The sequence below is a fragment of the Rhinolophus sinicus genome, linkage group LG07 (genome assembly GCF_036562045.2).
Source record: "Rhinolophus sinicus isolate RSC01 linkage group LG07, ASM3656204v1, whole genome shotgun sequence".
Lineage (NCBI taxonomy): Eukaryota > Metazoa > Chordata > Mammalia > Chiroptera > Rhinolophidae > Rhinolophus > Rhinolophus sinicus.
Window position 1 is genome coordinate 28,624,234 of NC_133757.1, and position 21,867 is coordinate 28,646,100.

The 21,867-nt window shown below is 43.9% G+C and overlaps 1 protein-coding gene across 1 annotated transcript in view; it reads left to right on the forward strand.

Moving 5' to 3' along the window:
• Positions 1-21,867, forward strand: part of MYOF (myoferlin) — a 127,739-nt gene that overhangs the window by 24,051 nt on the left and 81,821 nt on the right. Inside the window, exons 4-7 of the mRNA XM_074338694.1 lie at positions 9,439-9,547; positions 12,794-12,881; positions 20,466-20,632; positions 21,241-21,369. Coding sequence (XP_074194795.1) covers positions 9,439-9,547; positions 12,794-12,881; positions 20,466-20,632; positions 21,241-21,369 — 493 coding nt within the window. The remainder of the gene's footprint in view (positions 1-9,438; positions 9,548-12,793; positions 12,882-20,465; positions 20,633-21,240; positions 21,370-21,867) is intronic.

Consider the following 21,867-nt stretch of genomic DNA (forward strand, 5'->3'; position numbering starts at 1 on the left):
CAGAGACACTAAAAGAGAAAGGCATTTCATAATGATAAGAGCTGTAATTATCTTTTAATTGCACTTGGAGAATCATCTCTTAGGAGAGGAAGCTTTATAACCTGTAAATCATTTGTAAGGTCATTGGACTATCTTCAATGATATGTCAGTTAATTTATTCATTCAACAAATATTTGCTAATGCCTACTGTGTGTCAGACACTGCTCTAAGCACTGGGGGTACTCCCTTCATGCCTTTCATGGGGCTTACATGGGGCTTACATCTGAGTGGAAGGAACAGATAATAAACAATAAATCCAAATGTAGTATAGTAGATGGTGATAAGTATGATGAAGAAAAATAAAGCAGGGAAAACGGAAGAAAATGACAGGGTGAGGGGTGTGTGTGTGTGTGTGTGTGTGTGTGTGTGTGCTGGTTTAGATGGGGTTTTTGTATAAGAATGTGTTTTGAGGTCTGTTTCATAATGAAGCACCTTATGAGACATATAACTTTTAAAAACTTCATTCAGATTCCACTAAATTGGATTTTATTAGAACTCACCTACAGCTTGAAGTTTACTTCTGGTCTAACCCTGAAAATAAAAATTATTTCCAAACAGACTCATGGAATACATAGCATTAATGGTGGGGAGGGAGTACATATTTGATATATGTGAGAGAAGGGACTGGTTTGAAGAAATGTGCACAGTGATTGTACAGAAATGGATGTGGGCAGTTACAATGGGTTCTTACCTGTTCTTCATGCCCACCTACCCAATCCCTGCATAGATAAACCTGCCTTCCTATGATTTAGGCCGTGCATGAGTTCAGACCAGCTTTCCCTGCAAGTACTGGCCTCCAGTCACATGCTTTTCTTAGATCCCTTTTTCTAGAGCAGTGTCTAAAATCATAATAAAAAGTGACCACATATCACCCTTTTAATCCTTACAACTGTCGGCGTAAGAAACATCCAAACCTGTAGAGACTTTTTATGAGTTTGTCTGAGCCAAATTGATGACAATTGCTGGGAAGCAAAATCAAAGGATTGAGAAAATGCTCTGCAGAATGGTCGTTTTGCAGCTTATTTTATACAGTAGAATAAAAGAAGACATAAGGAGAGTTACGTGAAATGCCTTGATGGTAAATAAAGGGGGTGGGAGATAGCAAAGTGGGGAAATCTCTGGGATTGGATAAAACGTAAAATGGAGAGACACGTATTTATTTTACATTGGTAGGTACAATATAGTTAATAATTAACATTTACAGCACATAGAGATGGTATGAAGGGAACAAGATAGCAATGAGGGGTTCTGTGGTCTGTGCTTGGGTGCAGCGATTGTGCCCTGGGGGTTCTAGAAAAGGAGATTACTCTGACATTTCAAAGGCATGTTATCTTAGATGCAAAAAGAGAATAGACAGGCTCACTTAAAGTAAAGATTGACCTTTGTCAAGGAAGCTACAGGCCTAGGATGTGACGACAAGCCATGATTCAATTTTAGTTAGGAATTTTTGTTCAGACCATCCTATGTGGTTACTTTCAGTCTCTGAGTTTGTAAGGCCCAGCATACAGGACTCCCCCAAGCTTGTCAGGTTTATTATAAGGCCTCTTTTTCGTCCACACAACAATATTATTAGATAGGAGTTTTTATTATGCCCATTTTACAGATGAGCAAACTGAGGCTCACAACTTGTAATACAAGGATGAGTGAAATTAGTCAGCTTTGCTTAACTCCAGGTTCTTAATCACTATTATTTTGTCCTCCTTACCTCATAGAGTCCAAGTGCTGGATGGATGGATGAATGGATGGATGGATGGATGAATAGATAGATGGATGGATGAATAGATAGATGTATGAATGTGTGAAAGAATGAAAACTAGTACTACCTTGATTTTAATGCATGAGGGATTAGAGAGAAACAGTGCCTAGGAGCTCTGCTAAACCATCCAAGCAGACAAACATAGATTGACATCTTTGAGGGCTGAATGAACAGGAGAATTAGTCAGGTGCAAATAGCAAAATAGCGGGTTAGAGTCATTTATTCAAAAAATAATTACCAGGCATCTCCTACATGCCAGACATTAGGCTAGTTAACCTGCCCCTTTGCAGCCACAAAGTAACTCACTCTGGCCTCAGTGCCTCTTTGACCAGGAAGGCTTTGATGCAGAAACCTGGGCTTCCATTTAGCTCCTTCCTTTGTTAAAGTGACCCCATTTGCAGCAGAGTAGGGAAGGCCTGGCAAAAAAGGAGTTGTTGCTGGTCCTGAATCCTGCAAATCCTTCCACAGTCTCCAGGCTGGGTCAGTGATTCCAAAACCCGGGAATGGAGTTTGTTAAAAGCACAAGGCTCAGCCCTACCCCAGGGATGGTTGTACACAGCCAGGTTTGGCATCCACTGTGTGGAACAGCATTTCTACTTTCCTAAAACCCCTGCTGCCTTTTGATGAACAGAGCAAAGGCCTCAAGACTCTCTGGCAATCCTGGTATGAAATAAGGAGGGGAAGCCGTGGGAAAGGTGCATGTGACTAGGCCTGCAGAATAGATTTTAATAGAGTTTTTGCTTACTATTTTTTTCTGTTAAATAACTGGATTTCTATGCCGATTTTCCAAATATGAACCTGTATTATCATATTGAATGTGTTTTTTAAAAACTACACACATCCCTCTTTCCCCAGGTCTGGCTTTGCCAGTGACCTTCCCAAACTCCCAACCATCCACCCACCCCTCCACCTTTCCCTGCCCCACTGAAACCATTGTTTCTCAAACTGTCTGGGTATAAGAATTAACTAGAAAAAAGTCTGACTCAGGGTCCTGGGAGTCTTCAGCTACCCTGATGATTCTGCTACAGGGCAGTCAGGAAACCACGTTCTGAGGAATGGTTTATGAGCTAATCCAGAGGGAGAAGGTGGGCTGGTTGGAGACTCAGGAGGGTTTCCTGCTGGTGAGGGAGTGTGCTTTGAGGGGCTTTTACTTACGGAGGGCTTCCTGTGATAGGATTCGCTGCCATGGCTGCTCCTGTCTCTCCCACCTGTGGGGAGGAAGAAACTTTCCTCTACCCTTCTAGGTTTTTTCAGCTAATCTAATAATTAAGTTGATATGAGACAGATTAGCAAGGAAAACTAACCAAATTTAATTACATATTTATTTATGGGAATCCCACATACACGAGAGGTTCAGAGATATAAATGGGAAATGAGGTAGATATGGCATTCTGCATTAAGGGTGAGGTAAGATACCTTGGGGAGGAAGGCCATGGAAGGGTGATAAGAAAAGCAGATGTTCAGTAATTAGAAGTTTGCTCTACCCTATAGGTAGCTTATAAAAAGCTATTTCTGTTGATAGCTCTTAGTATGCGCAAGGCCCCTAATGTAAGTTCTTTAAGGGGGATGTAAAAGTTTCTCATGAGCTTGCAGGGTCTCCATTGCCTTCGGCTCAAAATAATTCACATGACAAAATGGCACATCTTGGGGACACCAGTTCTGAACCCCTTCACACTGTACAGGGTTTAGACAAGCCACCACAAGATGTGCCCCTGTGGTATGCAGAGTATTTGAGCTGAAGATAAGTGAGACCCTGCAGGCTTAGCAAGAATTTGTGCCCCACCCCCCTTTAACTACCTAGAAGAATTTGACTTAGAAGCCTTGCCCATAATGAGAGATTATCAGAGATAACCTATTCTGGCCTATCTATACGGCAGCCCAAACTGCTCTTCTTACCATACATACTGCAATGGCCTTTCTCCTTGTGAAGCCCCAAGGTGATCTTTAGCTCAGAATGCCATACATACTTCATCTTTACCTTTCTGTCTCTGACGTCCTCATGTATGTGGGGTTCCTGTGGGTATGTATGTATTAAATTTCGTTATTTTCTTTTGTTAATCTGCTTCATTGGGTTTAATTATTAGACCAGCCGGAAGTACCTTGAGGGTAGAGGAAAGTTTCTTCCTCTCCCACAACACCCATCTGGTTGAAAACCAGAGAGACAAGGTACATGCTTTGCTCTCCCACTTTCTGCCTGGGGCCAAGGAACCAGCTTGATGAATGCTGGCCCAGGGTAGGGGAAAGTGTGGGGAAGGGAACCCCATTGGTCATACAGGCCTGGCAGAAATGACAAGGGTTAGCAGGCTGAGAGCCTAGTGCTTCCAAGGGTGGGCAGGCCATGGTTCTTTTAGGAGCTCTACAGGGGATCTGGGGAGAGCTTGGAGAAGTATTTGTCCTCAGCACGTTGGGGACTGTTGTTCCTCCTCAGAGGATAGGAAGTTGAGATGTCTCTAGGGGCAGAGATAATGCAACGTTCCAGCCTCCAAGATATTTTTCCTTTCCTCCATGAAGGAATTTCCAGTAAACCCTCCTCCTGTAATCCATGTGGGCGGTGTCCTCGCTGCACAGAACAGCTCCGTATCCTGGAGCTCCCCTGATTAAGACCTCCGCCAGCAAAGCCCTTACTCACCACAGTGGCATGTGGCTGTTAACATTTGTGCCCCAAAGAGCTCATGCTCTTTTTCAAACACCCTGGACTCTGTTTTAACAAGAAGGAAACAGTGGAAGAAGTTCTTCACCAACACTTGCATGACAAAGTTGACTAGTTTACAACTAAACTCTTCTGTGCCCCCCAATCATAACAGCTAATTTTCAAGTAGTAGTTGTTCCTACTACTACATCCAATAGAGACCCAACTCAAAACTGTACGGACATTCACGGACGGAAAGGAACAGGAGCAGGACTGGCTTTTTGGTCATGTGCAGAGTACATCTGCGTTTTATTAATTCCACAAGTCAAGCTGGAGAGCCAACAGGCCTTGAGAGTCTTACTATAAACTTTCCTTTTGAGATGTGGTCCATCTGTTTTAGCGGTGAGAGGAGTCCATGGGGAGACTCTTATTTTTCCATGGAATTATAGGGCAAAGTGTCCCCGTTAATTGTCACACTGAAACATGTTAACATATTTATAGTATTAATAATATGAAAGAAAAAGGATTCTTGGGTTAGTGTTACCTCCTTTAAAGGAAATTGGCTGTAGTCTGACTGAACTGTTTTTATCCCCTGTGTAGGAGGCCAAGTCATCATTCCCCAGACTCGCACAGTATTTTGTATCTAGGCAACATCATAGAAAATAGGCCAAGCCAGGCGGGGCGTGACTTCGGGAGTCCTACAGAACTCAGACTTCCCCATCCGGGATGTTTTCTTCAACTTACCATGAAAGCTCTTAGACGTTGTAACTGTTGGCATTTTTTCTTCAGCTCAATGTGGCTGTTAAAAATATTTTGGGGATTAAAGCCTTTCTAGGCTTTCATCTAAACACATTATCTTTACGTCAGACAAAAAAGAAATTCAAGTTTATTTTATATCTTCCACACCTCCCCCCCAACAAAAGCATCAGAATTTTATGATGAAAAAGTGACGTTTGAGAAGTGGGGCTAAAGGTTTCTGAAAGAAAGAATTGAGGTTAGACTCCATACTTGGCTTTATTTATTTCGCTCTATTCCTGGTCAGCTATCTGTTACCACCCTCTCATGGGGAAAGGAAAGCAGCAGATATTGATTGAGTCAGAATGGAGTTGTAAAGCCATTCACAGCCATGAAAGGCCAACAGATGGCCTTGGTATTTTAGGCAAGCCGGTTCTCTCCGGTTAACCACACGTCCCATCACTTCCTATTGTCTTACATAACACTCACCTGTTTCACTTTTCTGTTATTCACCTAACCTTTCCTCCTGACACTCTGCACGAATTTAAATTTGACTCACATTATAGGGTAATTAACCTTTGAAGGCAGAAACTTGCCTAGTATTCTGGACTGTCCATCATGGCATATTCTAGGATATTTTTTTTCGTAAATTAATGAACAAGGGTATTTTTTTTTTTTTTAATTTTTATTGGGGAAGGGGAACAGGACTTTATTAGGGAACAGTGTGTACTTCAAGGCCTTTTTTCCAAGTCAAGTTGTTGTCCTTTCAGTCTTAGTTGTGGAGGGCGCAGCTCAGCTCCAGGTCCAGTTGCCGTTTTCTAGTTGCAGGGGGCGGGAGTCAAACCCGCAACCTTGTGGTTGAGAGGATGTGCTCCAACCAACTGAGCCATCTGGGAGCTCAGCGGCAGCTCAGCTGAAGGTGCCATGTTCAATCTTAGTTGCAGGGGGCGGAGCCCACCATCTCTTGAGGGACTCGAGGAGTTGAACAGTCAACTTTGTGGTTGAGAGCCCACTGGCCCATGTGGGAATCGAACCAGCAGCCTTCAGAGTTAGGAGCATGGAGCTCTAATCGCCTGAGCCACCAGGCCGGCCTGAACAAGGGTTTTAAGAGAAGAGAAAAGAAATATTTCACGTGCGATAGTTATCTATATGAGATAGTTTTCTACATAGCTGTATTTAGAAAACATCACATATATAAGCCTAGTAGCAGACTTTTAGAGCTGAAAAGGGTCCGAGGAATTATTTATTTTAATCTTCTCATTTGCAGGTAATGAAGTGGGTTCACAGAGTTGGGTGACTTACCCAAGATCCCGAAGGAAGCTGGGACATAGGGTCAGGATTACAACAGGAATCCTCTAATGGGGTGATTTTGCTCACCAGGGGACAATTGGCAATGTGTAGAGATGGTAGTGAGTGGAGACCAGGATGCTGTTGAACATCTGACATGGCAGATGTTTTGGGACAGCCCTCCCAAAAAAGGAATTGTCCAGTTCAGATGTCAGTAGAGCCGAGGTGGATAAATGCTCGTTCAACCACAGAGCAGCCTTCTCTCCACTTCAGCATTGTCCTGGCATGCTGTCCTTTTGTTTTGTTCCAAGAATTATTTATTGCTGGTAAGGATTCAGGTCATCTTGACTTTAGCAAAAGCAAATCAATACATATTTAAGCACACAATGTCATTATGTTAATCATAATGTTAGGTTATGAGTCATGGAACTGTGAGGAATAAAATCCAGCGTGTTTCCACATTTTTCAAGGGGAGTATCTCATTTAGACACTCAATGCCAGTCAGATGACTTTTAAATCTGTGGTTTTCACATTTTGTTCTTTTTAAAAATTCAGTTAGATAAACCCTTGGTTTACTGTCCTATTTTTATTTTTTTTAATTTTTTATTAAAATATAGCTAACATACAATATTATATAAATTTCAAATGTACACCATAGTTATTCAACATTTATATACCTAAGGAAGTGATCACCATGCTAAGTCCAGCAGCCATCTGATACCGTACCACGCTATCACAATATTGACTATATTCCCTATGCTGTACATTACATCAGGTATACAGTATAGTGGTTAGACATTTATATTATTTAAGAAGTAGACTGGTGCAGCTGCTATGGAAGGCAGTGTGGAGGATCCTTAAAAAATTAAGAATAGAATTACCATATGACTCAACAATCCCTCTCCTAGGTATGTACCCAGAAAATCTGAAAACATTTATCTGTAAAGATATACGTACTCCGATGTCCATTGCAGCTTTATTTATGGTGGGAGGCAGAATTTTCCTTGACTCTACTTGTGACATTAGAAAAGATTAGAGTTTACCATGGTTGTTGTGTGTTGTCTGGGGTTCTGTCCAAGAAAGTATACACTTCCAAGAAACCATATATAAATGGTTCGCATCATTGGGTAATTTGATGAAACAGGCTGCCATAGCAATATTCTGGTATTGTGCAATATAATATTAACTAATATTATTAATATCTCCGGGTCATGGGGCAGCCGGTTGGCTCAGTTGGTTAGAGTGCAGTGCTCATAACACCAAGGTCACCAGTTCAATTCCCATGTGGGACAGTGAGCTGCACCCTCCACAACTAGGTTGGAAACAATGACTTTACTTAGAGCTGATGGGTCCTGGAAAATCACACTGTTCCCCAATATACTCCAATTTAAAAAAAATTAAAAAGAAAAGTATCCCCGGGTCACATTGGCTATATGTGGTTGGGTGCCAGACCTCAGATCTACAGTCTAGTCCTATTTCTGAGGTCTAAGTGGAGGAGGAGACTATGGATATATCAGTTCAAAAATGATGTGTCCGGGGTTAACATCAACTTTCACTTCCTGATTTAAATTTTTAAAAAAAGGTATTGCTTTTTAAATAAAATGAATGTTTCTCCATAAGATGTACTTTTCTGCTTGTTATTTTTGCTGTAAAGCCCCGAATGTGTTATGCTGAACTACAGTTTCTTCACCCTGGTTTTTTTTTTTTTGCTATAAGGAATCTCTTCTATCACTTTGAGGACTTGACGCTTCGTTTTGTTTTTGTTTTGTTTTAATTTATTGGGATGACAATTGTTAGTGAAATTACATAGATTTCAGGTGTACAATTCTGTATTACATCATCTATAAATCCCATTGTGTGTTCACCACCCAGAGTCAGTTCTCCTTCCATCGTTTTGTATTTTGATGTTAATAATATTCCATGCTATCACATCTGCTATTTATTAGTATAAATAGTTGCACATGTAGGCAAGATATAAGTAAATAACATTTAAAAATGTTTACTATTTCTCTTTTCCTGTTTCATTATCCATACTGAAAAAGTGCACACCTCTGCGCTCTCTTTGCTTTCTGATTGCATTTCACAAAGGAAACTTCTTCAATTCCCCCATTCTTATATCTTGCTGTGCGTTATAACCTTCAATTTACAGATTGTATTCTATTGCTGACATTTTTGTTTTGACTAAGTTCCTGGGGATGTGTGTTTTATAAATTTTTTTGATCATGTGCCCTAACTATAAAAATTGTTTTGGGTATTATTCTCAATATAAGTAGACTTATTTATTCTTTCCCTCATTCAGTAAATATCTGTTAAGAAATGTACCATGTTCCAGGCTCTGGGGTTAGAGTAGTGAACAGAACAGGCAACAATTCCTGCTATGAGGAAGCATCGCTCAATAAGGAGGGACACCTGTGTCCTCCTGTCCCAGTGTTAAGTGTACTCGGAGGTAAATGGGTAAGTGGTAGAGGCTGAATGTAATCCCTCGGACTAGGAGGAATGAGAAGTGTTCCCATCCAACTTTTGAATGCTGCTCCAGAGTATATGGCGTGGCAAGTTGACCCCATCAGTAAACTAACAACCTATTTACACTTCAAGGTCTACTTGGGGGGACTTTTTACAGTGGGCAATGTTTTATGGGTCCTTTTAAATTACAGAGGAATGCTTGAATTTTGTCCCGCTTTTCTCTCTTTAGGGATTTGGGCAGTGGGTATATTCAGTCTTTGCCTCTCACCCACCTCTCTCGTTCATGACTTCAAATTTCATAGGCAGCATAGTTTGACTCTTGAAATGACGAGTTATTATGGAGAAATGATGGCTGGTATGCAATGATGACTGTCAAAATACACTACCAGGGTGAGAACAAAACGGCCCACATTTCATTAAGTGATTTTAACGATAACAGATGAATAGGAAGGAAATTGGGAAGTCCTACGAGTAAATGGAAGCGTGCTTCTTACTGAGATTACTGTGTACTTTCTTGTTTCCACTGCAGATTGATTGGCACGGCCACTGTGTCACTGAAGGACCTGATTGGCGATCAAAGCAGATCGCAGCCGTACAAACTGATCTCCCTGCTAAACGAAAAGGGGCAAGACACTGGGGTGAGCATTTTCCCTCTTGTAGAATGGCTTTGAAGTGAGATGGTGAAGCAAACGTTTATTAAGAAAAGAGTGTGAAATTATAATTATTAGCTCACTACACACACACGCACCTACTGGCTTTGAGATAAACTGATCCATTTGCAAATGATATGGCCTTATTCTATATTCTCAATCACAGAATTAACAAATTAGGTAAACTTGATTTTCTACAACAGAATGCTGTAGAGTGAGTGGGACCCTCTGTGCATATTCACTTGGGTGTTAGCATTTGTGTGGTGATCATAGCTGTGTATCAGACACTCATTAAAACATTTTATAGAAGGTAATTCATTAATATTACCTTGGGATATCAAGATGTTAATAGCACAATAATAGTTTATTATTGCGTTAGCAGCTGAACGTTGTCTGATCACAGCCTCTCTAAATAGGTACGTATTGATATTGTTGACATGAGACCAGAATTCTCTTTCTCAAGTGCACTTTTAAAAATAATTGACTCAACTATCACAGCTCCCAGATTTCCTATGATTGCTAACCAGCCCTTATAAAGTTACCGTGTTTACACCATTAACCTCTAACACCTTCATTTTGCAATCAATTTATTTTTCTTGGGAGCCTGGGTGAGGGGAGAAAATTTTATACTAAAATAGGCCATACTGTAGGCAAGAACACAGGCTAGTTTTCTCAATGTCCATTAGGAATGTCAATTTTGCTGGTCTAATTTCCCAAAATTACAGGTTTCCTATGATTCAGCATTCTAAACATAAAACGTAAATGTGGAATGTCAGCTATCATCTTTCTACCCAAAACCTCATTGAGAGAAATGATACTTAGAAAAGACAGTACAAGTCAGTGATATTTTCAGTTGTCCTTTTTTTAAAGAATAGAAGAAAGCTTATGTAGAACCCTGGGATGGCAGTACTAGGGTGATTGAATGGAGTAAGAAAGATGAAGGGCCTCAAGTCCTGTCCTCCCTAGCATCCCTGTCACCCCCTTTGGGGGGTCCCTGGAGCACCCCTGGGAGTCCTGAGGTTATTGGGAAACCACTGATCCAGACGTTGAGCCACTCATGTACTCTCCTACATTTCAAAAGTTTGATTCTTTAAGTTTAGCAGCGGAGCCCCTCAGTGCTTACTGCATTCAGTCTTCCTGTTGTGGCCTGGGTCTTTAGCATAAGATACAGCTCCTATGTTTCTTTATTTGCCGTGAAACTGTTATTGGGGGCATCATTTAGTGTCTCCCAGACCAGATTCCCAAGAGACAATTACCAGATGTAGCAAAAGTAGCAAATGACAGTGTGAAATGCCCTTTTAAATTTGAATTTCAGATAAACAATGAAAGATTTTTTTTTTTAGTGTACACGGTGTGATCAAAAAATATGGTGAATGTTTAAATTTTTTAAAAAAATTATTACAGTAAAAGACACATTGCCGTTAACCCCCCTCAGAAAACTCCCCCTTGCTTTGAACACACATATCCCATCATTCCTGCCACTTTCTGAAGCGGTTCTGGAAGTCCTCTTTTGTGAGTGTCTTTAGTTGCGCTGTTGTGGCTGCCTCGATGTCTTGAATCAGTTGAAAATGTTTACCTTTCATGGTCATTTTGACTTTGGGGAAGAGACAGAAATCACACGGTGCCAGATCCAGTGAATAATGTTTTTGACAGAAGTTGCCAAAATGATGTGTGACATGGCCAAGTACCATCGAACAGAAAGGCAGGGATCTTCAATACCGGAAGTAGCACATCAAACCTTAGTAACAGTGTATGACAAGTTTCAACTTTTTGTTTGGTACAGTCAGTCAGGTGTGAGCTACGGTTGAGAGAAGGTGTGTTTTCAAGCGTGCCATAAGTCATTCTCCACCATGACAGCGCTCTGTGTCACACATTGCTTCTGGTATACGACAATTTCTGTCAAATAAAAACATTATGGTGTGTCCTCATCCACCTTATTCACCGGATCTGGCACCGTGCAACTTCTGATTCTTCCCCAAAGTCACAATGATTCAGGACATCAAGACAGCCATGACTCCACAACTAAAGACACTCATGAAAGAGGACTTCCAGCACTGCTTCAGAAAGTGGCAAGAATGATGGCATGAGTGTGTTCGAAGCAAGGGGGAGTATTTTGAGGGGGATTCCTGGCAATGTGTCTTTTACTGTAATAATTTTTTAAAATTTAAGCATTCACCATATTGTTCGATCACACCTTGTAAAATTTGGTAATTTTATATAAACTGGTAATTTGGGTGTGGGGTATCTGTGTGTGTGTGTGTGTGTGTGTGTGTGTGTGTGTGTGTGTGTGTATGTGTGCTATCTTATTTGCAAAGGAATCCTTTTATTCTGAGGTTTGTAGTTCTTCATTTTTGCTGTTAACTTTCATTTCTTTTTGGCAGATAGCAGTTGTGGGCATGTGTTTGCATCCCTCTGTTGACTCCTCCTAGCAAACTTTTTTGAAATTTTGTAGGTTCATGAAATATAAAAGGATAAGAAACTGCCCTAAAATAATGCCACATGTGAGAAAATTGTCTCAGATTTAAGAAGTAGGAATAACTTTATCTCCTGTAAGGAACTAGCATGTTTCTTCCTTTCTGATAATGAAAGTTGCATAACATTTTCAGTTCTCCTTCTTGCCTTGGCTTCTAGTCATATTGGGGTCACATTTTATGCAAGAGGCAATTGCCTCTTGAATTTCATGATTTGCATATTTGCTTCCTCTTTAACCTGACTTGATTCCCTTTTTTATCCTCTTTTATGAATCACATTGTTAAGTAATTTTTTGTTAGTCATTTGAAGTTCTTTACAGAGAGCAGTGTAAAAATAAGTTTCAACAATTAATAAAGAAATCAATGAGGAAATAAATAGCATAATAATTCAAAAGGAACCCCTGTGACTGTAATTCTGTGATTGGAGGTCATCTCCAGTCTAGGTTGGAGGCTAATTACAAGCTCATATTTGCTTGTCACAACTTTCGTCCAGTTTATGAGGTTGCCCCTTATAATGATACACTTGGCAGCCTGTAACAGGTAACTCCTTTCCAAGGCTTTCCCACTCCACCTGGCATCACATGTGGGAAGATATAAACAGTGGAGTGTGTGTCATCCTTCCCTCTTTCTCTTCTCACTTTCCTATCCCCACTGCTCACCACTCCTTCTAGAACTTTTACTCCTGCAGAATTGGTTTGCATTGGGTCTATAGCATCCCGTTGCCCTGCACTGATTCTGTCTGCAATGCATTATTTCTACCCAGGCCACCATTGACTTGGTGATCGGCTATGATCCACCTTCAACGTCACATCCAAATGACCCCGGTGGGACCAGCATGTCAGGCACAGGAGGTAAGCTGACCCTCCTGAAGGCCCAGCCTACCTCAGGGGGAATCTACTGAAGACACACAGGAGTCTCTGAGAATGTCTTCCTTGTCAGTACACTGTTCATAGCTCCCTGACCACCTAGACAGGGTCTCATGAGGCACGTGGAGCTGCCCTGAATTGGGACATCCCAGCTGTTTGCAAAATGCTTTACAAGGGATAGGAGAAGGGTGAGGCAGCCCCTTACTGACCACCCTCACAGTGAGCCCACCTAGCACACACGGACTCCGGCTAAAGTTCCCAAGCTGGATTTGCTTTGGGTTTATAGCTTCCACCCCACACAATGTCCCCTGGTTGTGAGGCCACAGGATTGGCCTCTTCTCTCACGTGTCTCTTCATGTCCTAAATGTGCAATCATCAAGCCGTGCTTTCAGCCACCAGTCTCTTGGTCAGTGCCCTTGCGTTGGGGACTCTCTCTCTCCCTTGGCTTTGACCCCCTCCCGACACCTAAACAGCTGCTCAGTCCTTTAAGCAACTGAAATTTTGCATAACCCACCTTACCCTCCTTGTTCTCGGACATGGGTTTTCAGTCATTCAGGGCCATCAGGGGCTGCTCTAGATGGGGTTGGGGTTGGGGGCTTGGGGGAGGGCTTTGGGCCACATAGTGGAGGAAAGTGTACAACAATCAGCCCTTTCACACAGCTGAGTTTGACCTCCTCTTAGCATCTTTCCAGGGAGATACGATGTTAAAAGTGTCTCAGTCCCTTCCTCTATTCTGAGATGCATCACCAAACACCCCACTGTTTCTTCAGCCTTGGCATGTGCTCCAGGAAGAGAGGGGCCCCTTGTCCCACCACTGTCACCTGCTGCCTTGAAATGCTTCCTTGGAGGGTGCCCTGCCACTCATTCCTGCCAGGCTTAGCTCCTCAGGTCCTGTCTTCTCTTTGTTTCTCTTGGTTCTGAACTCAGCTCTCTGGCCTCCTGCATGGTCTGCTCCTCGTCCGCAGCAGCACCTCCATTTCTGCCCCTTGGCATCGCAGCCCCGTTCCTGCCTGACTTTTTTTCTCGCCTCAGCCTGACCCCAGCCACTGCCCACACATGCCCTCACCCCACAGATGGTGCAATGTTCAGGTTTTGACCCAGTTTTTGACCAAGTAGTTGTGAGTGTCTAGGATGGGTCAGCTGGCTCCTTCTTCCTTGGGGACGGTTGGGACTGACATAGCCTCAGCACATCAGCAACACGCTCTGCGGTCACCCTCTGCCCAGAAGCACCATGGGCATGCCTCTGGGTCCTTGAACACTCTCAGTCCCGCGTGATCCCTGCCGTCACTCCTTTTTGCTGCTACAGGAGAGATGACAAATAAAACACAGAGGAAGCAGACTAGTCCTGAACAGGACACCATCGGGGGCTGAACTGAGTAGTCTAACCCATATCCTTCCCACCTCCTTCTGATCATTGCCTCGGCCTGGAAAAGGCAGTAGGTACTTTCTGGCCCACAAAAAGCAGCCCCAGCGGATAGGCTATCTGGAGTAGCTTCTGAATTGGGAGGATCAGGGCACTTTTCCTCACATTGATGCTTTTCCTGAACTGGATCCTTTGTGTTAGTTTCCTAAGGCAGCTGTAATAAAGTACCACAAACTGGGTGGCTTAAACAATAGTAATTTATTCACTCCTATTTCTGTAGGTTATGAGTCTGAAATCAAGGTGTCAACAGGGTTGGGTCCTTCTGGAAACTTTGAGCGGGAATCTGTAAAATGCCTCTCTCCTAGCTTCTGGTGGGTGCTGGCAATCGTTGGCATTCCTTGGCTGCAGAGCCATCACTCCAATCTCTGTCTCTGTTATCACACAGTGTTCTCCTTGAGTATCTATGTAATCACACGTTGTTCCCCTCTCTGTGTGTCTGAGTCCAAATTTCTCACCTCTTATAAGGACACCAATCATTGGAATAGGCCCACCCTCATCCAGTATGACCTCATCTTAACTTGAATACATCTCTAGACACCCTGTTTCCAAACAAGGTCATATTCTGAGGTTACAGGTGGGCATGACTTTTGGGAGGACACTGTTCAACCCAATGTACTGGTCAGTAAAAGGCAGTTTCGTTATGTTTATTGCATTTCAAGAGCCAAAATGTAAAATGAGCCCCTTTGTGTCACCCCTTCAGTCAGGACTTTAGAGAACACATAACACTGTGGTTCATTCAAGTAAAAAGAGTAAACAACTACTTTATAGTAAACTGGTGCTATACGGTTTCTTAGTATTTATGGAGTAAAGAAAACAGTTGCTGGGATTCCTGACCCATTGCTAGATGCTGCAGTGCTGGGGGTGATAAATGCTTTACAGCTCCTGCCCTGCAGACACTTTCAGTTCTCGAACTTAATTGTCAGACCTCCTATACTTAGCCCAGGGCCTGGCGTGCAGTAAAAGCGACCTTAATGGTGGCTGTTATTATCATTATTACTATTATGATGAAAACAATTCCAAATGGCTTGCAGTCATGAGGTCAGTTGAGTGGCATACTCTGTATGACTATTCAAATTGTTTTCTCTGAAAAGCAGAGCTATTAGAAAAGGATGATCTGGTTTGGCTCAGAGTCATATTGAGATGACTAAATGCTTTTTTAAACTGTATCTTTAAAAAAAACCCAAAAAAGATTGTGACCTAGTGGGCCAGAAAGACTATGAGAATAAGCAATTCATGAAGTTATTGGGAGCGTAGAGGGAGATGGACCCGTGTGATCCTCAACTCAGAAAACATGCCATTTCCCTGGAGCAAAGGCTGCTCCTTAGAAATGGGAAAAGCACCAACTCTTGAACTTTTAAACCCACTGGGGAGAAAATCCTTGCCATCTAGGCTGCCTTTGCCTGAGTCTCCTTGTCCTCACTTCCTGGATTGTCTTGGCAGCACTAAGGCTCCAGTGGTGCTTGGGACTGAGAGTCACCCATCCCCTTAGGAAGCTGACTCCCAGCAGGCTTTGCGAGGGCAGTTGGCCAAGGTCTTTCTCAGAAGTTCTTTAGAATCCCTGATACTGCTGGAGGGAGATAAGAAACTACCCAGAACTTAGGTTCCTTTTGTTTGGATTTCAGACAAAGAATGTTACCAAATGCTGGCCTCCAAATGAGCTGTGTCTGAAGGGCAATTTTATTTTTAAGTGTGAGATGACAAAGTGAATTTTTTTTAATTTAAAAAATGGACAGGGTTCTTTGATCTGGAAATTCTATCTTTGTTCTATAAGATGAATATTCACCAAGGCTGGGTCAAGGGTGGCAGTCTGAATGTGGGCCTCATTATATGGCTATAAGAAACATTTTGCATTAAAAAAAAAAATCTTTCAGTATCCTAGATTATGTGAATGTTTCCAGGGAAAGCATTCTTTTGTCTTAAAATCCAATTAAACTAATCAAGGATATCTTTGGGTACTTACTACAACTCTGTGACCTGTAGCCCAAAGTAATTAAATTCTGCCTTAACCAGTAGCACCACTTAATAAGACTTCGTCATGAGAAGCAAAATTAATATCACAGGCAGAGGTTGGCATTCTAGGACTCTAAAAGAAATGAGTGGGATGAGTGTTTGGATAAAGGGGCCTGCTCGCCAGAGGGAGTGGGGGTTGGGGGGAAGGGTCTAAATTTTAGGCCAGGAGGAAACCCTTGGTGACTGAGCAAGTGTCGCTCTTCCTCAGCCATTCCTAGGAGTCGCCATCATTGGAAAGTTCTAACAGGACATTCCTCTGGTTAGATGGAGGTGATGGAGGTGGGGAAGGGATGGCCTACAGATCTGGTGACATGTGAATGAGTAATAGCCTACTCTCTTCTGCTTGATAGGGAAAAGAAGTGCTAGATGAGGAGAGTGTGGGAGCCTGGAGGAAGGAGAAAGGTTGCTACCCATTGGGGAAAGGCTGTTGTATATGCCAAAAGCAAACTAGACTGTATCATAAGGCCTCCTAGGGCCAACATCTCTGCAGCATTGGGTGGGCAAACAGTAGCCATGGAGGAAAGTGTCATTGTCACAGTGACTGCACCCGGGGCAGTTTGCAGGAATATTTGCCACTGAACTTCTGGAAAGAGGCCAAAAGTGCATCTCAAGAATTAGAAAGATTGGCTTTGTTAAGTTGCTGGAGTTGTGACAGAGAGCCATTCCTAAGTGTTAATTAAAGCATCACTTGTAACCAAGTGTGGGTCACATAGGGAGTTACTGATGTTCCACATTCCAGCTAAGTCAGAAAGAAGGCAGGTCAGTGTTGGCTGCTGTGAAAAGCTTGCTAGGATTTGACTGTGTGACATGGTAATTGTTGAAGAGGCAGGATGGCATTCATACAAAGGGATTGTAAGGAGCTGGTCACAGCCAGAGAGGGACTGTAAAGAGGAGCAGAGAACTGGAGCAGTAACTATAGGGGCTGTGGAATCCAGGAAATTTTCACTGTTTTTAATTGTGGGTGACATTTTTGCATGCTCCAATAGAGAGGGGTAACTAATGAGCAGATACAGGGACAGAAACTGCAGAAGCAGAACCCTTGAGGAGCAAGGGGAGATGAGATGCATGCACGAGGGGAAGGGCTGGCTTTAGGCCGGGGAGCAGAGACAGGTCAGTGATTGTAGCAGGAGGGAAGGCAGACAACAACAGATGCAGGCAGGATGGTTGAATCGATTCAGAGTTGGGAGGATGTGGAAATTGTCTTCTGATTGTCTGCTTTCTTAATGAAATAAGAAGTAAGGTCATTAACTGATGGGAAGAAGGGTGTTGGAAGTTTTCAAGGTGCAAAATAGGTGGGAGTTCAGAAAGGTAACGTGATGTGATCTTGTTGGCTAATCAGTGGCCATCTCAGACCAGGATCCTGACAGCCTTTGAAACAGATGCCTTGGAAACATGGTTGGATAGCTGGGCAGTCCTGTGAGTCCCCTTAAAGTTCATGATCATGAAATTATAGTGAGACTCATCAGTAAGGTGTGTGTTCTTCTCAGGCAGGTTCAGCTGCCTGGGTCAGTGGAGAGGTGAATGAACCACATGAGTACAAAGAAGTGAGAGAAGGGAGGGACGGAGTGGCGCACAGAGGAGCAATTGCAGTGTTAGATCACAGACTCTAACACAGGGTAGGAGAAAAGCGAGGACATGCAGGAAGTGGGGAGCGGGAAGTGAAGTGGTCAGTAGATTGGGCTGCCTGTGTGGCTGCAGACTTGTGTACTGGAGTACTAGATAGAACAAACTAGAAAGATAAAAAAGATGTCTTCTGTAGTGGGTTGAATACTGTCCCTCTCAAATTCCTGTCTACACAGAGCCTCAGACTATGACCTTATTTGGAAATAGGGTCTTTGCAGATGTAATTAGTTATGACGAGGTCGTATGAATTAGGGAGGGCCCTAAGTCCAATGACTGGCATCCTTATGAGAAGAGATGAGGCATCCTTTTGAGAAGTGTGAGGGTGCATTGGCACACAGGGGAGAAGGCCATGCGACAACAGAGGCAGAGAGTGGAATAATATGGCCACAAGCCAAGGACCACCAAGGGTTTTCAGGAGCCACCAGCTTAGTAAGAGGCAAGGAAGGATTTTCCCCTAGAGGCTTCTGAGAGAGCTAGCTCCAGAGCACAGCCCTGTCAATACCTTGAGGGGTTGGAACTGTCAGAGAATGTGTTTCTATTCTTTTAAGCCACTCAGGTTGTGATACTTGCTTACAATAGCCCTAGGAGGCAAATACAACCAGCAACTTCCTCTTCAGTCGGGTTCCCAACTTAATGTTGTCCTCTGGTCCTGAAAGAGTCACCGTTTCTACATCCTTATAGATCCACGTGGCTGCGGTTCAGAGTCAGGCCTGGGTCTCATTAACAGAGCATGCCAGTACAAGTGCTGACATTTGGGTAATGAAACAGCTTGTGCAGAAGGGTGTGTTCTGCAATGCCTGAAGGGCCCCCTCATTCTTGTGGAACACTAAGGGTAGCATTGTTTAACCCTGTGCAGCTTCCTGCCACGTAAAAGGGCGTTCTCCTGCCCAAATATCCTTCCGCTGTTATGCAGAGATGCTGGAAGTAGCCATGACTTAGGCTGGTTTCCTCTGATCCATCCCTTTAGCTTAATGCCTGAATAGCAGAAGGTGTTTCCAGAAGAAATTGGCTCTTTATTACCTGCCGTCTGTTTCTGGAGCATCCAGCAGGGGTTAAGTGAGAGCTTGTTCAGAGTGCAGCGCCCTTCCTTCTCCTGCTTGCTGCCATTAACAACCACCAACCCCAAATGGGATAATCCATGCAGGGAGGAAAATGCACTTGGACCCAGGAAGTTAGTCTGAGCTGTTGGATTTGCTTGAAGCTGTGCATTGCACAGTCTAGAACAGGCTTGCAGAAGGGGAGCCTGACCATCCATGCTTCCCTGAGGCTGGTGCCCAAGTTGGGAGGAGCGCCCCTCGAGAGTCTGGGTGCTGTTTCCTGAGACCTATGCGGGAGCTTTGCCAAATGGCTGAAGAATGTGAGAAGGCACAAGCAGGGGTCAGGATGCCCTCATTCATTACTCTTTCCACATTCATCGAGCCCCTGCTGTATGCGAGGATTTGTGTAAGACCCGGGGACCAGTGGATGGTGGTGGGAGGCCTACGGGTTAACAATAGATGCGGTCTCTGCAGTGAGGACCGGGTGGAACAATGTGTGGTAGGCATGAGAAGGGGTGACTCACTCATCGGGGCGAGGTGGGGCGGGCCTATCCCAACACAGTACATTTCATCTGGAACTTGAGGCAGTGGAGGAGCTCGCCTCACCTGGTGGAGAATAGGAGGAAGGACATTCTAAGAGTGAAAGATTTGTGCATATTTGAAGGCAGATGGAAGGTCCCTGTGGGGAAGGAGCCACTGGAGGAGAGAGGAAAGGGCGAGGAGAGAGAGAGAGAGAGAGGAATTTGGAGGGATTTCCAAAGAATCAGAAATAAGTAGGCTCTCAGGCATAGGGAGGGGGTTCACTCTGCTAAGCAGGAAAAGATTTCCCCCCTAAATATGAAGAGAAGCTAGGGGGATATGTGAGGGGACAGGTATTTGTGGAAGTGGCAAACCAGGAAGACAAAGGGAGAGCATGATGGCCACCTTGGTCTGCTTGGAAATATAACTGGAGATGAGTTTCTTATCTGTCATAAGGATAGAGGTGGCATTTGTGCGTCAGGAGGCTCAAGTAGAAAGGAGACAGTACAAACCTCATGAGTAGATCTCCAGAAAAAAAGACTTGCAGTGGGAAGGGTGGAGTTGAAGCCTCCTCTGCAAGGCTCTCGTTTCCCACGGCTTATCCTCCTCCCTCTGTGTCCTAACCACAGAAAGGCCCTTTGACCTCCGGCTGGGCTCTGACATCAGAACTGTGTGATGTCTGGCTGGTTCCAACTGCGCCATCTCCTGCTCTCCCAGTCTCTGGTGGTCTCCCTGTCACTTTGAAGACAGCCTAAATGAGTGCCCTGATGCACCATGAACACATTTTCCTAAACACATTTACCTGAGTCACAACAACCCCAAATCAGTGTTGCCAAGAAGCATCTCCTTCACCTGCTGCCTCAGGAACATTGAAAACTCTCCATGTCCAGGAAACCAGAGTTCAGACATTCACAGGGTGAGAGCCATCTCTGACTGGATTTCTTTTTGGTGTTTTAGGAGAAGAGGAGGACGATGGCGGTGAGGAAGACAGGTTGGACAGCACAGTCAGCGGCCCTGGGCCCAGAGTGCCAAGTGGGACCATGTCAGGAAGTCAGCTTGCCCAGAGGCTCACGAAAAGGAAGGCCAGCCGGCGGATGCTGTCTAACAAGCCGCAGGACTTCCAGGTAGGAGCGGCCCAAGTGCTCCACGTGCTGGGTGCACCAGCGTATTGTCCAACGTGGAAAGGACCCATTCCTGTGGGCAGTGGCTCAGCTAGTGAAAAAGGATGTCAGGGCATAAATGCAATAAGAATAGCTCTCCATGTTTCTTCTGTGCGCAGGAGTAGATGTCAGAGGAGGCTCTTCAGAGAAATAAAACCATACCCTTCTTTCCCTTTCGAGGTAGGAAAGAAGGAATCAAAGAATAGAAGCACAGACATTGTGTTTTCATAGCTCTGGGCACTGCCTTAGACTTGGAGACAGCTATGGAGTGAGTTAGTGCTTCCTAGAGCTCAGGAAGACCAGGTCGGAGGCAGCTGTCTGAGCTGGGACCGCAGCCCTGCCCTGCCCTTTCTAAGGCCAGCTCTGGACTATTTCAACCCCACTACTGCTCTTGGTTTCTGCAGCCCAACCCCAGTCCCCGCCTTGGGCCTGGGCACTGATGGTGACTCCCAGTCCCTGAGCACCGGTACACTGCAAAGCTGCCCTGGCCTGGTATCGGTCATCCTCACAGGTGAAGGAGCAGAGGCAACACCTGAGAAGGCTCAATAACCACACTCCTTCTGTGCTTGCAGATCCGTGTCCGAGTGATTGAAGGCCGGCAGTTAAGTGGCAACAACATAAGACCTGTGGTCAAAGTCCACGTCTGTGGTCAGACGCACCGAACAAGAATCAAGAGAGGGAACAATCCATTTTTTGATGAGGTAAATGGGCAGAATGCATGTTCCTGCTCAGTGAGTCCGTTCTGTTTATATGTACCTTGCTGCTTCCCGCCTCTGCCAGTCCCATGTGGGAAGGGGAACACATGTGCAAACTTAACTGGTAAAGACAATGCAAAGTTCCAGTGTTACACATACTAAATTAAGAACCACTGGGTCTTGAAATCACACAGCCTGCCTTGTCGTTGGTTGGAGCTGCTGGGGTCTGTCTGGTGGTTTTGCAACAACTTCCTGACAGAGCCCCTCCTAATGGATCCTCGCATCCCTTATGATGGAGCACATGATGTCACCTACTTCTGCCTTTGCTTTCTAATGAGCAGGATGCCTCTGAGGCATGACTCTGTGTGATTACGTAACCTGACTTTTTAAATATGTCAAAACCTACTTGATGATAAAAATAATATATGTTGAAAGAAAGCAATTATGAGCAAAAAAGGTTTTGGTTTTTCCCCCCTCCTTATACTGAGAATATAGCCTGGTTCT